The 14737-nt window shown below is 37.4% G+C and overlaps 1 protein-coding gene across 8 annotated transcripts in view; it reads left to right on the forward strand.

Moving 5' to 3' along the window:
• The window catches only part of ITSN2 (intersectin 2), a 172642-nt gene that overhangs the window by 83692 nt on the left and 74213 nt on the right, over positions 1 to 14737 (forward strand). For all 8 annotated transcript variants that reach the window (XM_081254768.1, XM_081254770.1, XM_081254767.1 and 5 more), the window contains 3 exons: positions 6610 to 6746; positions 10612 to 10748; positions 11794 to 11891. In XM_081254768.1, the coding sequence (XP_081110894.1) occupies positions 6610 to 6746; positions 10612 to 10748; positions 11794 to 11891 (372 nt within the window). The remainder of the gene's footprint in view (positions 1 to 6609; positions 6747 to 10611; positions 10749 to 11793; positions 11892 to 14737) is intronic.

The following is a 14737-nucleotide window of genomic DNA, read 5'->3' on the forward strand; positions in this document are numbered from 1 at the left end:
ATGATGGGGTCAACAGAATGGAGGTCTCAGTGAGGTTGGAAACCTGTTGAAATGGATGTACCATATATAAGAAAAGCTTGAAGGATAAGAACTTACGTTTGGAAAATGGGATACTGATCAGTGGTAGTTCTCTTTGTGATGATGACAAGATTCAGGGTATAATAATGCAAATGGATTAAACGGAGTAAAAAAAATCATTGTTGAGGAGATCAGTTGTTTTGTTTTTTCTTTTTTTAGTTAAAATGGGAAGTTATATTTTCGATGGATTTTATCACAGTAGAAAGTTATAATCCTCCTACTGTGATGCTCTTAAACTTTATAACTTTCTTAAACCATATATACTTTATTATAATTATGTTTTATAAAGCTATCTATACAGAAGATCTATTGTCAGATACTTACATTTACATAAATCCTCTTTGTGTTTTTCAGTATTTTTTTCAATAATTCTGAGGCAGGAAAGGAACAGTGCCAAGGGATAATTAAGCCTTCTTTTCTGTATAATATTCACTTGGAAAATTTTCCTCCAGTGTGCTGAAATACATATGTTTAGCCCCAAGAATGAACATTGAGAATGCTTTTGAATTCATAGTTTCTGGTCACTTAGAATGACTTAGCAGAGCTGCTCAAGTCCTATCAGCACCCTGGACACCAGTTCTTACAGTTTTCAACTCAGCATCAAATAAACCACATGCTCTTAGTTGTTACTTGACTGATATTTCCCAGGTTACTGTTTCAATCCCTACCTTTCTTTTTTTTTTTTTTAACATCTTTATTGGAGTATAATTGCTTTACAGTGGTGTGTTAGTTTCTGCTGCATAACCACCTATATATGAATCAGCTATACATACATCCCCATTTCTCCTCCCTCTTGCGTCTCCCTCCCACCCTCCCTATCCCACCCCTCTAGGTGGTCACAAAGCACTGAGCTGATCTCCCTGTGCCATGCAGCTGCTTCCCACTAGCTATCTATTTTACATTTGGTAGTGTACGTATGTCCATGCCACTCTCTCACTTCGTCCAGGCTTACATTTCCCCCTCCCCGTGTTTGAGGAGATCAGTCTGAGTTGAGGTTTTGATGGGGTCATCTACATTGATGTCAAAGACTGGAAGAATAATGAAAATGAATGAATGAGGATCAGTGACCAGGTGATCCATAGATGACAATAAAGAGGAATGGGAGGGTGGTACTGCTGGATGTTATTCTGAGCCTCAGAAAAAGATGGAGTTTGTAAGAGTAAGAAGAAATAATCATCTAGAAATGGCAATAAAGAGCAAAGAAAATACTCAGGCCAGAAACTGGTAAACCATCCTCAACCAAGCAGTCAAATTTAACATTACCCAAATGGCAGAAGCTGACATTATGTGTCTCCTGATATGATGCACTGAAAAAGACACATCACTTCTTTTTTTTCTTTTTTTAAAGACATCACTTCTATACTATTTTTGCCAAAAATATTTCATCTGTATAAGTGTAAGGAAATAATTAGACAAACTCAAATTGTGGTTTGGTCTGTAAAATAGCTGACTAACCCACACTCTAAAAATGTGAATCTCGTAAAAGATGGAGGAAATCTTCTCACAATAATGAAATGAAGTGTATGGTCCTTGATTGGATTATGGAGCCAAAAAAAAAGCTGTTATTAAGGACAGTATTTACACTATTGGGAGGGAACATCTTTTGAGTATGAATTCTGTATTAAGGTTATTATGTCACTGTTAAATTTCTTTAGTTTGGTACTGACATTGACACCGTAGTTACGTAGAATAATGATGAAGTTCTAGGGGTGAAAGCATCAGCGTCTTCAACTTAGTCAAATTTTTTGTAGATCTGAAAGTTTTCAAAATAAAAACTTGGAGAAAAATTGCGTTGCAGAATGTTGTCAAATGTTTATGAAAATGAAATAGTAGAATAAGTCTATTTTTAAATTATAACAAAACACTGGAAAATGGAGAGGAGATAGGGGATAGTGTAAATGAGCAGATTCCCCATAGTCCATATCAGGAGTCAATAACTATTTTCTAATTCATAAATCAAGATATACTAATAATAGTTAGGATTTATTAAAGGCTTTATCTGTGACTGGCACTGTTCTAAATGTTTTACTTATATCAATTTATTTAATCCTTAATATTAACCCGATGAGGTAGGTCCTATTATTTGTTCACATTTCACGTAGGAGTAAATTAAGTTGCCCAGGGTCACACAGGTAGCAAGCAGAAGTTCAACCCAGAGAGTCAGGATTTGACCTTAAATGGTTATATATTTTTTAAAAAAGATGAAAATTTATAAGCTAAGTGTTCAACTTAAGAAGCTAGAAAAACCTAGGGGCAAAACGGGAATAAAGACACAGACCTACTTGAGAATGGACTTGAGGATATGGGGGGGGGGAAGGGTAAACTGTGACAAAGCGAAAGAGAGGCATGGACATATATACACTACCAAACGTAAGGTAGATAGATAGTGGGAAGCAGCCGCAGAGCACAGGGAGATCAGCTCGGTGCTTTGTGACCGCCTGGAGGGGTGGGATGGGGAGGGTGGGAGGGAGGGAGATGCATGAGGGAAGGGATGTGGGAACAGATGTATATGTATGACTGATTCACTTTGTTATAAAGCAGAAACTAATTAAAAAAATAAATAAATAAACTTAAAAAAAAAAGAAAAAAAAAAAGCACATTAAAAAAAAAAAAAAAAAGAAGCTAGAAAAAGACTAGTGTAATAAAGGGAAAAAAGTAGAAGGAAATTAGTGAAACAGAACACAGATATTTAATACAGAGAATCAAGAAAGCCAAAATTTGACTCTCTTTATAGATTAATAAAATTATCAAACCTTTGGCAAGACTTACTTTAAAAACAAAATAAAAATAAAGGAGTGAAAAGGAGCTATAACTAAATACATTGCAAACAATAAAAGAGAAGGGACTATTATGAAAAATTTTGCACATAAATATGAAAACGTAGGTGAAATGAACAAATCAGAATTTGCTGAAACTGGCTCAAGAAAAATAAAATATTTAGGTAGCTCTATTGTCACAAAATATTTTAATTCCATAGTTTAAAATCTTCCCTAAAAGAGAATCCAGACCCAGAATTTTACTGAAGGAATAAATAACTCCAGTCTTATACATCTGTTTCAAAATGTAGAAGAGGGAATATTCCCAACTTATTGTATGAAACTATCATAAACCTCAAAATTTGATAAGAATAGTATGAGAAAGGATCATTATAGACCAATTTAGCATAGAGGCAAAAATTCTAAAGAACATTGAAAAGTTGAATGTGGAAATTTATAAGAAGGATACTCCATTATGACCAAGTTGGATTTATCTTAGCCATGCAAAGATGATTTGACATGTAAAACTGTTGACTGTAATTTGCCATATAAACAGATTAAAGGAGAAAAATAGTATGCTCATCTCACTAAATGCAGAAAACGTATTTGATAAAATTTAACATCTATTCATGATTAAAAAATGAAAACGTTATTAGCATATTAGGAATAGAAGAGAACTTCCTTAACCTGAAAAGAATGATCTATTATTCCGTTAAGATGGAGTACAATTCTTTTCCTAAGTGCAGATTGTTTACTTCTTTTCAGTTAACTGATAGATTTTTTTTTAATTGAAGTATAGTTGATTTACAGTGTTGTGTTAATTTCTGCTGTACAACAAAGTGATAGTTAACTGATAGATTTAACCAGGACCTCTTGGAAGCATGACTTAACTCAGAGGACTGAGTGAGTCTAATGATAAGAATTTCTAGAATCATTGTAAGTCAGGCAGAGGAAATGTTTTTGGGAAGCCCTGTGGTGCTCTTCAAATCTTATTAATATGCATAGACTATGGTTTATGTATTTTCATGCATCCAGTAAATACTAATTAAATACTAATTAAATAACTACACTCTACCAGGCTTTCTCTTGGGTGGGGATACCTTGATGAAAGACAATCCTGTTGTCAAGAAACTCACTCCAGTGGAGACAGTCATACAGTCAGAAGATGCTGCCTGTGATAGGGGAATGCACAGAACATCTTGGGGAGCACAAGGAAGCTCGTTATTTCACACACTGGAGGAATGGGCTAATGAAGGAAGACTTGGAACAGTATTTTAAAGGACAAGTTAGAGGGCTACCCTTACAGCCATATTAAGATCAGACATTAATTTGGCTCCTCTTCACTCTCCTTTTAAACTTATAATTCTATTTATGACTTCAGCCAATAATATAGCTAATATTTACTGAGGACTTACTATGTGCCCTGCCCTATTGTAAGCACTTTATATGTATTAACCCATTCAGTCCTCATAGCAGCGTTGTGAGGCATGTACTATAATTAACCCCATTTTACAGATGAGGAGGCTGTTAAGTAACTTTCCTAAGATTATTCAGCTAGTCACAGATAGAGCCTGATTCAGACCTTGGCGTTCTTATTCCAGACCCGTGCTCCATGTGCCCTTATCACTAAACCACACTGCTTCTCCACAGATTGTAACCATTGTATTCTTTGCTTTTCAATAGAGTTGTTTGATGTTTTTTTTGAACGTTTTTTTTGATGTGGACCATTTTTAAAGTCTTTATTGATTTGTTACAATATTGCTTCTGTTTTATGTTTTGGTTTTTTGGTCATGGGGCATGTGGGATCTTAGCTCCCTGACCAGGGATCGAACCTGCACCCCCTGCATTGGAAGGCGAAGTCTTAACCACTGGACCGCCAGGGAAGTCCCGTCAATAGAGTTTAGAGAAAGGTGCAACAAAGAGAACTACAGAAGCTGAGATCTGTGAAAACTTTGCTATGAATGTAGTATTTGTATTCTTATTGTCTTAAGCTGCAAGTCTTGATCTTAGACATTTTGGGCATAGTCTCTGGATACCACATTTACTCAGATTAGATCTACCATTTCAATCAAGTTAAAAGGGTTCATCTATAAAATATTAAGAAGTAGAGCTTAGGTTGTTTTCGTTTGTTTGTTTGTGGTTTGGAGTTTTGTTTTTGTGTATAGATAGATGCCCCAAGACATCTTTTTTTTTTTTTTTTCTTTTTGTGGTATGCGGGCCTCTCACTGTTGTGGCCTCTCCCGTTGCGGAGCACAGGCTCCGCCCAAGACATCTTTTACCAAAAAATTCTATCTAAATGTTGTTGAAGCTCCCACCTTTGCCATGAAGTCTCTTTTGTTTACTTTAGGTTTTTGTGGGAGTTTCTTTGTTTTTTGTTTGTTTTTCCTCTTCCTTATCCCAGGCTTTTTCTACTCCCTTGTTCAGAATTCTATAGATTCCAAGTAAAAGAAATTCAGTTCAAAATAGTTAAGCTGAAAAGAGTGGTTATTGCAAGAGTACTAAGACCATTGACTGAATCAGTAGACGGGGCAGTTCCTAGACACAGGAATGAAGTTGGAGATTTGGTTCCCCCAGCACTCCCTCTCTCTCCAACTCTATCTCTAATCTTTGCTTTTCTCTTTCCTGTTTTGACTTCATTCCTACCCCTGATGGCCTCACTAGGAAGTGGGGCAGCTCCAGGTTTACCTTATCCCATTTTAATGAGTTTAGTGAAGGAAAGACTTCTTTCTCCCCTCTTCAGTATATCTGAATCCCGGGAAGGGATTGTGGCCCAGCCTGGATCATGTGCACATCCTTTGAACCAGTCATTCTTGCCAGGGAGGTGAGGTGCTGTGATTGTTTAGATCCAGTGACCACACTTGGGTGGGAGTAGGAGCATTGAATCTGACAGACTCATCAAAACCACATAGAAGGGTGGGATTGGGGGGTAAATCAGCTTCCCAAAAGGAGGAAGGGTGCAGTTAGCAGAAGAGGGAAAGGAAATGCTGAACAGATAATCACAAGTTTCTGCGAAGACACTTACCTATATCCCAGATTTTGGCACTTTACTTTGAGACTGAACTCTTTGAAGACAAGGACTATAGACTTGGGAGTCAAGACGGCCTTGGATTGGATCGCTGTGAATCTTTATAGCACTTTGCACAGAGCTAGATGCTCAATAAACAAATGTTTATTTTAATTCCTGTTTGGAATACTTTTCATTGTTTTGGCCCATTCCAGTCATGGTTTTAGGTAGACGTTATCTTTTCCATTTTTAGTTATTAAATTATTTAATATATTATTATTTAAATTAAATAAATATTGAATAATTATTAAATTATTGAATAATTGCTTCTGTGTTTAGTTCAGTATTTTACTGGGTAAAAGTTATGGGTAACTTGGTTAAACTACATGTGTCAAAAATATGACTGAACAAAATTCCTCGTCAAATGTTATAATAAGCAAATTGTTTCCTCGTATTTTTAATAGATTGCTTTTTTATTGAAAATGAAGTACCAAATCAAAGAATTGGCTTGTGAAAGATTCTATGTTCCTTAGAAATGAATTAATATAAAAGCAGATGATTTTAACATGCATTTGTCCTCATTGACCACATACCTTAAATACTTACTGTTTTCAAGAATTTTTCAATCATCTAGATTTTGTAAGACTTTTAATCTTTTCACTTTAGTTTAACTTGCTTTATGATTTTTATCTTTTAATGCAGTTGCCACATTTTTGCATAAGACAAAAGTATTTAAATCAATGCCACGTTGACTTCTTATTTTCTCCTTAGGAACTGAGAGAAAGCTACAATACACAGCAGTTAGCCCTTGAACAACTTTATAAGATCAAACGCGACAAACTGAGGGAAATTGAAAGAAAAAGATTAGAGCTAATACAGAAAAAGAAACTAGAAGACGAGGCTACAAGGTAATATAGTTGATAAATTTATTATACTATATTGCTATTAGAATTCTAATTTTGTTGCCCATATTTTTAGTTTGACTATGAAGAATTAAGGGGAATAAAATGATTATCCTAAGATGCTAATTAGATTCTAAATTTTAGAAGTTCAGTCCTTCTTTTGTGGACTGAGTTTACAGTAACCAATTTTATGTTCCATTAGTGAAAAATACAGACTTTGGAGTCAGCTCTGGTTTAGAATTCTTGATCTACCACTTACTATCTGGATGATCTTGGTTAAGTCACTTTACCTTTTGGAACCTCAGTTTTTCCATCTGAAAAATAGGAACATTAATGCATACCTCATAAGTAACTCAGAATTAAATAAAACTAAAGAACCAAGTATAATGTTTTGCAGGTAATAAGCATTCATTATTTCTATCTCTCCATAATAAATCCATTACTGTTTCCTGAAAAATTATAAAAACCAAGTACTTAATTTTATAGAGTGTAATACTGAGTGTAGAAATGCCATGTTGATGCAGGCTTCTTTGTATATATCTGAGCTATATCAACTGCCTACATTTATAGCAAGGAAAAGTGAGACAGTTGTGGTATCTGAAGCTTAGAACCATTCATTTAGAGACTTTGCATGATTTTTTTTTCTATCGGTAAGATTCTATTTCTAATATGTTCCTTTGTTTCTCCCAAGTTCTCTAGTGTCAGAAATTATTATAATTAGTTAACAAGTATCAACAAACCAACATTTCTTTGCCCGGGAGAAGAGTAGACAATAATGTCTATGAAAGAGCTAATAGTTACTGGGAAGGCAAGAAAGACCCATTATCATATAGCAGGCCTCTTTTCTTAATGGCTTTAGAATAACCACTTTAACACATTTTTACTGAGTGGTCACTGTTGACTGCGATGCAGGTAGACTCTGGGTTACGGTTACTCCTTGCCCCTAGATTTCTCATAATTCTAGTAGGAGAGTCAGACAGCTAAACAAATAGCTATAATATTCTTTATTCTAAGACCCCTACTTTTGTGATTCCCTGACAAGAGATCCCGGAATAATATAGACATGGAGACAGTAAAGTTCAAATTAAGGCTTTTATTTGCCACCTAACTTGTGCCACTTAACATTGCACAAGGGAACTGTGCAGTGCTGCACAACTAGTCCCTGTGTTAGAATTTTCTTTTTCTTTCTTTTTTTTTAGTTCTATTTGAATTTATTTATTTTGGGCTCTCCCTTAGATACAATAAGTCCATTTCTAAAAAGTAAAATGAGTAGTTGTCAAAGAAATTGACAGTCATCAAAATAAATCATCAAAATAAATCACAATAAATTAGTCACATGCAGAATGTTCCACAAATATTATTTTAAGTCTTCTGAAGAGCATCCTCAAATAAAACGACTTTTATTCATTCATTCATTAGTAGTAAATAATCTTCTCGATTGACAGAGATGGAGACTGTCATGTGCTAGTAAGAATTTTCTGTTTACACATGCAAGTATCTTGATATCTCTCCATCATTGCTCACAATTCCTTTCAGGCCAACAGACTGTATTAATAATACACATTTTCATTTTATTCATTGTCCTTGCACATTATCCTGCTTTAGTAGAGGGAAGAAATCAGAACATGTAGAATTGGTCCAGAGCTGGGTCTTAGTACTACATCTTGATTTCTTGGCCATTTGCTACGGTATGTTGCCTTCTCATCCCAAGCTATTGGTAATAGTCAGGTTTTCACATTGTAGATGTGGCCTCTTTGTCCAACTTCTGAAGCATCTTCTGGCCATGGACCAGTTTCTCATCCACAAACACGCACATAGAAACTTTACCAAAATTAAATTTTTTATTCTCTTAACTCTCTAGTCTTTTCTTTATCCCAGTAAATATGTGGCAGGTACTCTGATAGTGGTGTTTATAATGCTATGGGAATTTAAATAAAGGTAGGTTGGGTCATCCTAGGCGTGGGAGAGTGTCAGGGAAAGTTACTGGAACTGGGAAAGGGAATATTGGTCGGAATTGCTTAAGGACTGCAAGAGAAGCATGCCTCTCAAAGGAGAGCTGGATGTCAGTTCCGGAAAGTGCTAGAGAAAGCACTCTGCAAAGTGATAGAGGGTGTAGGAGGATTTGCAAAGCGTTGAGAGGAAGTTAGTTGTGGGATAATGAGCCAGGAGTATGAAGTATAAGACATTTGGGGGATGAGGAGGAAGGGTTCATGACTGAGTGGGTGTACAGTTTTTGGAATTATCCAGGATTTCCAAATTCCTCCAGGAATTATAGGAATAGAGATATGGAATTAAGCCAAGACTTTCACCTTGGTGGGGCATTAAATGCCCCCAAATCCTAGGGATGCATCCAGTCACAATCTTCTTAGCCCCTGATAATGTGTGCTGAGACTTGAAGAAGGTGCTAATTAGTGGTGACTGCTCTGCCTCCAGTAAGATCATAAAAAGTATATGCAAGAAGAACTCCAGTGAGCATTAATTCTAATACTAAAACAACTAAGCTGATCTTAGACCATCTTGACCAGCTAGAAACCAAGCTGCAGCTATATCAAATGTCATAGAAACATGTACAGAAGTATGGACCTATAGAGGAAAAATGCTCTATTATCTAAAATCTAACAAATGAAAATGACCTTTAAGTGATAATATAAGAAGTAGTTAGGGCTTCCCTGGTGGCGCAGTGGTTGAGAGTCCGCCTGTCGATGCAGGGGACGCGGGTTTGTGCCCCGGTTCGGGAAGATCCCACATGCCGCGGAGCCGCTGGGCCCGTGAGCCATGGCCGCTGAGCCTGCGCATCCGGAGCCTGTGCACCGCAACGGGAGAGGCCACAACAGTGAGGGGCCCGCGTACTGCCAAAAAAAAAAAAAAAGAAGTAGTTAATCTGTCCAGCAGCATTTCCTATTTTCACAGCAATGACTCAATCCTGAAAACAGGGATTAGCTAGGATAGTGGGAATAAGAGTTTGACAGCAGTCCTTGTGAAGAATCTGGAGACAAAGGAAGGGAATTTAGATATAATTTTTAGATTCGTTTTCTGAACAGTTCCATTACAGTTTTTTTCCACTTTTTTTCTTGGGTTTGGGGGTTGGCTGGCAGGAAGAAATTTGAGAGTGTGAGAAATTGTTAGTCATACTCCCTAGCTCATCTACTTGTGCTTAGTTTCTCTCTTGATTAATTGATTGATTAATTGGTTTTCCCCTTCAGCCCTGATCCCCATGGTTTCTCCACACCCCCCTACTAATACGTCTTTGCTATATATAATAAATACATAACTGTATAAGATTGTATTTTTTTTTTATTTTGTTACTTTTGGCTGTGTTGGGTCTCTTCATTGCTGCACGCGGGCTTTCTCTAGTTGCGGCAATCAGGGGCTACTCTTCGTTGTGGTGTGCGGGCTTCTCATTGCGGTGGCTTCTCTTGTTGCGGAGCACAGGCTCTAGGTGCATGGGCTTCAGTAGTTGCAGCACACGGGCTCAGTAGTTGCAACATGTGGGCCCTAGAGCAGGTTTCAGTAGTTGTGGTGCATGGGCTCAGTAGTTGTGACGCCCAGGCTCTAGGGTGCACGGGCTTCAGTAGTTGTGGCCCATGGGCTCAGTAGTTGTGGCTCGCAGGCTCAGTGGTTGTGGCGCATGGGCTTAGTTGCTCTGCTTCATGTGGGATCTTCCTGGCCCAGGGCTCGAACCTGTGTCCCCTGCATTGGCAGGCAGATTCTCAACCACTGAGCCACCAGAGAAGTCCCTAAGATTATATTTAAACATATAAGAAATATGTAATTTTTCTTTAGTTTGTCAGGAACAAGATCTTCTATTACATTTTTATTTTGCATAAAAAAATTTAGGACATTATGCAAACTCTTTTTCTTTCATGTAAAGGAAAGCAAAACAAGGAAAAGAAAACTTATGGAAAGAAAATCTTAGAAAGGAGGAAGAAGAAAAGCAAAAGCGACTCCAAGAAGAAAAAACACAAGAAAAAGTTCAAGAAGTGGAGTGGAAAGCTGAGGAGAAACAAAGTAAGGATAAGGATGAAAATAATTGATATGATTTTTCTGAAACAGAGCAACAAAAGCGAAAAGAAAAAAGTAGACTCTGATGAGGTTCAAAAAAAGAAAATTAAAATGAATGCTAATCCTTAGAGTCAGAAAAGACCTTTTTCTAAATTAAACTTGGATGAGAAGTTCATGGGTTTATTAAAACAGACTGAGAAAAAAAAAACAGACTGAGGGTAGAAATCTTAAAGCAACACAAAGAAAAGAAGATAGATATCACTAACAGTGCATAAACCCTGACACAGTTTTCATAATTGAAGTAAATAGTTTAAAATATTTTATTCCACCAGTGTAACTAAACTGTTTATTTTAATGAAGCAACAGTAAAGTTTTAAGCCTTTGCATACTGAAATTTTCTCAGAAGATACACATTGTTTTTGATACACCCCAGAGTGCATTTCTAAAATACTTTAAATATTATTGTATTTCTTCTGAATGCACAAACCTTTGAATCCTTATTAATGATACAATATGTTGAAAATTTTCTAAGTTAAAGCATTTATTCTACAAATGAGCAAAGTAAAATATCTTTCATCTATTGTCAAGTACACTTTTGAACTCTTGTACAGTTTTTTTTTTTTAGAACCATACTGATACATCTGTAGTCAACCCTGTTTACTGACTAACCTTCTGTCTGTGACCTCCCTTTTGTGCTCTTCTTCCCTGTGATATTCTGACCTTGGCAGATCAAATTAAGCCTCTTGCAACTTAGTCTCCCTCCACTTGACACAGCTCAATTACCACCCCACCTTCCTTCATCCATGCGCATGGCACACCCTGCAAGCCACCTCTTTGTTTTACTGACTCCTACTTAAGACGAATATCCTTGTTTGTTTTTATATTGATTCTGTGACTATTGAAAATATTTAAATTCTAACAAGCCTATATTAAATGGATTTTCATGATACTGTTTGATGCTCAATTTTTTTCTTTTCAAGCTCTTTATTGAGTCATAGCAAAGATGTGTATATGTGAAAGAAGCAAATAATGACAATTATCTTCTCTTTAGGTGAGCCTGCCAGTGCTTTGGTAAATTACAGAGCATTATATTGCTTTGAAGCAAGGAACCATGACGAAATGAGTTTTAATTCTGGGGATATAATACAGGTGGGAAACAAAATCTTTTTTTCTCATGAATAAGCTGAATGCAATGTACTGGATTACTTTCTATAATAATATTGAGTATACTATTATATAGTGATTTACCATTTTAAAAATATACCCTAAGCATTACCTCATTTGGTTCTTATGACATACCGCAGAGCTGCATAGGACAGTTATTATTACTGCCATATTCTAGGTAGGAAGACTTAACACAAGTTGTAACTGTCAGCAGCACACTGGCAATGTGGGGTGCAAGTACATGTCTTTTGATTTCCAAAACCAGTGTTCTTTCCACTCTGCCATACTGCTTTATGTCATAAAAGGTGATATTTTGTTATTTTAATAAATTACCAGTGAAATTTGGGGGAGCTGGTTATTTTCTGGCAACCATTAAAAGAGTTGAAGGAGTTAGGTTCTGTGGCTCTAATTAGATGCAGACCCTTGTTCCTTGGAAAAAAAAGATTTTTATTGTATAATCACAAACGATGTAAAATGAATGAATAAGAGAGGGTGCAGGGAATAGCATTTGACAGAGCTATGTGATTTACTGGAAAGAATACAGGCTTTAGAAGCATACCGACTTCGATTTTAATCCTGGCTTCAGTTTTCTTCTTAGTAAATAAAGGCAATATTGCCTAGAATACCTAGCCAGTGTCTGTTTTCTTTTTTAACCTGCACTGTCACCAGTTTGGTGTATTTTATCAGGTAGCAAATGTTTAATGATACTTGGAATAGGGTTTACTAGAACCATCTATTCAAATGCTCAAGACAGTCCCCAGCTACACATTCCTTCTGTTGCCATTGCCACACTGACAGTGCCATAGCTGCTCCTCAGCTGAGGAGCTTGAGTCCACAGTCTTCTGGTCCTGCCATTCCTCCTCTTCTACTTGGTGATGATGAGGTAGTGTCCAAGAATGAAGCAATGTAGCCTAGCTCTGGGCATGTTTGGTCAAGAGCTTACTTATATTTTTGGTTATATCCTTTATTTGTTTCAGCAAATACTTGTTGGGAGCTATGATAGGCTAGGGGTATAGTGAACAAGACAGTCTCTGCTCTCAGTGAGTTTATAGTTTAATGAGGAAGACAGACATCCTAAAGAAGTAGAGGAAGGAAGGGTGTAGACTGCTACCAGCTTTAGAGCAGACATCTCCCACGGTCAGAGAGCCAATCTGGTGGTAGTGACAGCAGGAACATAATGTTAGCTGGAGTTTCTTGAGTGCTTGTGTTCTCTGCCGAATCTTTGACGTAAAGAATGAGTCATGAGTTACTACCAGATACCTGATTTGGACAGCTTGGTTGATAATGGTGTTCATTCATTAAGACAGGAAGATTAGAAGGAGGAAATTTAAGTGGGAATTATAATGAGTTCAGTGTGGGATGAGTTTCAGATTTCTAGGCAGCAGTTGGATATCCAGAGATAACTAGAAGCCAGTTTGGATGTCATCAGTGTGTTGTGATGGTTATTGAAGACGACTGTGGCAGAGCTCATCCAAGGGTGTAATAAAGAGGGGAAGATGACTGAGGATGCAATCCCTGAAAAGCACAGACATGGAAGGGATTGTTAGAGGAGGGGGAGCCATAAAATAATGACTAGAGGTAGGAACAAAACAGAGTTTAGTGTCAGGGACATTTGAGAAGAGTGGTCCACATGTAAAATAAGACAGTACTAAAAAAATAACCATTAGATTAACAACAGCACAGTTATTGTTAACCTTGAGGAGAAGAGTATTAGTTGAGTGGAGTGGTGGGGGAAGAAGCCAGATGTCAGTGAGTTGAGGAACAGTTGGAAGGAAGGAAGAGGAGACAATGAATATATGAAACTCTCTGAAGGAGTTTGACTTTTGAAAGAGGGGAGGGAGCAAAGGTGGTAAATAATGAGGAATGTGGGTTGAGGGAAGTTGTTCTTGCTTTTTGTTTTTTGTGTTTTAACTTGGCAGAAGCCTGAGCAAGTTTAAATAATAGAAAGGATCTGCAGAGGAAAAGGGTTAATGATACCAGAAAGAGTAAATCACTAATGGAGGGAGGTGTTTTTTCTAATTAAAATGTAATTTACATTGAGTGAAGTACACAACCGCAAGTGTACAGCTCAAATAATTTGTACATGTATATAGATCTTTGAAACCACCACTCAATTCAACACACAGAACACAGAGCGCTCAGGAAGGCACCTCATGCCTCCCTGTCAGACCTCTCTGTTCTGACCAATGGATGGAGAGGAGGAAGATCCATGATAATCTGGAGGGCTTGGGGTCTATAGCACAGGAAGAGGGAGAGGTGGAAGGGCTAGATACATTTTCCTTTGTGATTGGAGGGCTGGACGAAGGGATGGATGGGATCATAACTTGTGCTGAAGTAGAGGTGAGGTCAAATCTGAGGGCTTCTGTATTGTTGGTAAGATAGGAGGCAACATCTGGTTAACTTAATGAATGAAGGTGGCTGAGGAGGTTTGAGTGAAAGTGAAAAAGATGATAAATTCCACTGAACCATGGCAACATTTTTCATGGCAACCTATTTTTCTATCCTTATCTGTTAATGCTATTTTTTTTTTTTTTTCTTTTTGCGGTATGCGGGCCTCTCACTGTTGTGGCCTCTCCCGTTGCGGAGCACAGGCTCCGGACGCGCAGGCCCAGCGGCCATGGCTCACGGGCCCAGCCGCTCCGCGGCATATGGGATCCTCCCAGACCGGGGCACGAACCCGTATCCCCTGCATCGGCAGGCGGACTCTCAACCACTGCGCCACCAGGGAGGCCCCTGTTAATGCTATTTTTGAAGTAATAGTTTCCCTAGGCCTGTGAGAATTTATGTAAAATTTTCTAGTTTAACTCTCTATGTAAATTGACAACTAGAAA

Source organism: Mesoplodon bidens (assembly GCF_964165515.1).
Source record: "Mesoplodon bidens genome assembly, chromosome: 14".
Classification (NCBI taxonomy): Eukaryota; Metazoa; Chordata; class Mammalia; order Artiodactyla; family Ziphiidae; genus Mesoplodon; species Mesoplodon bidens.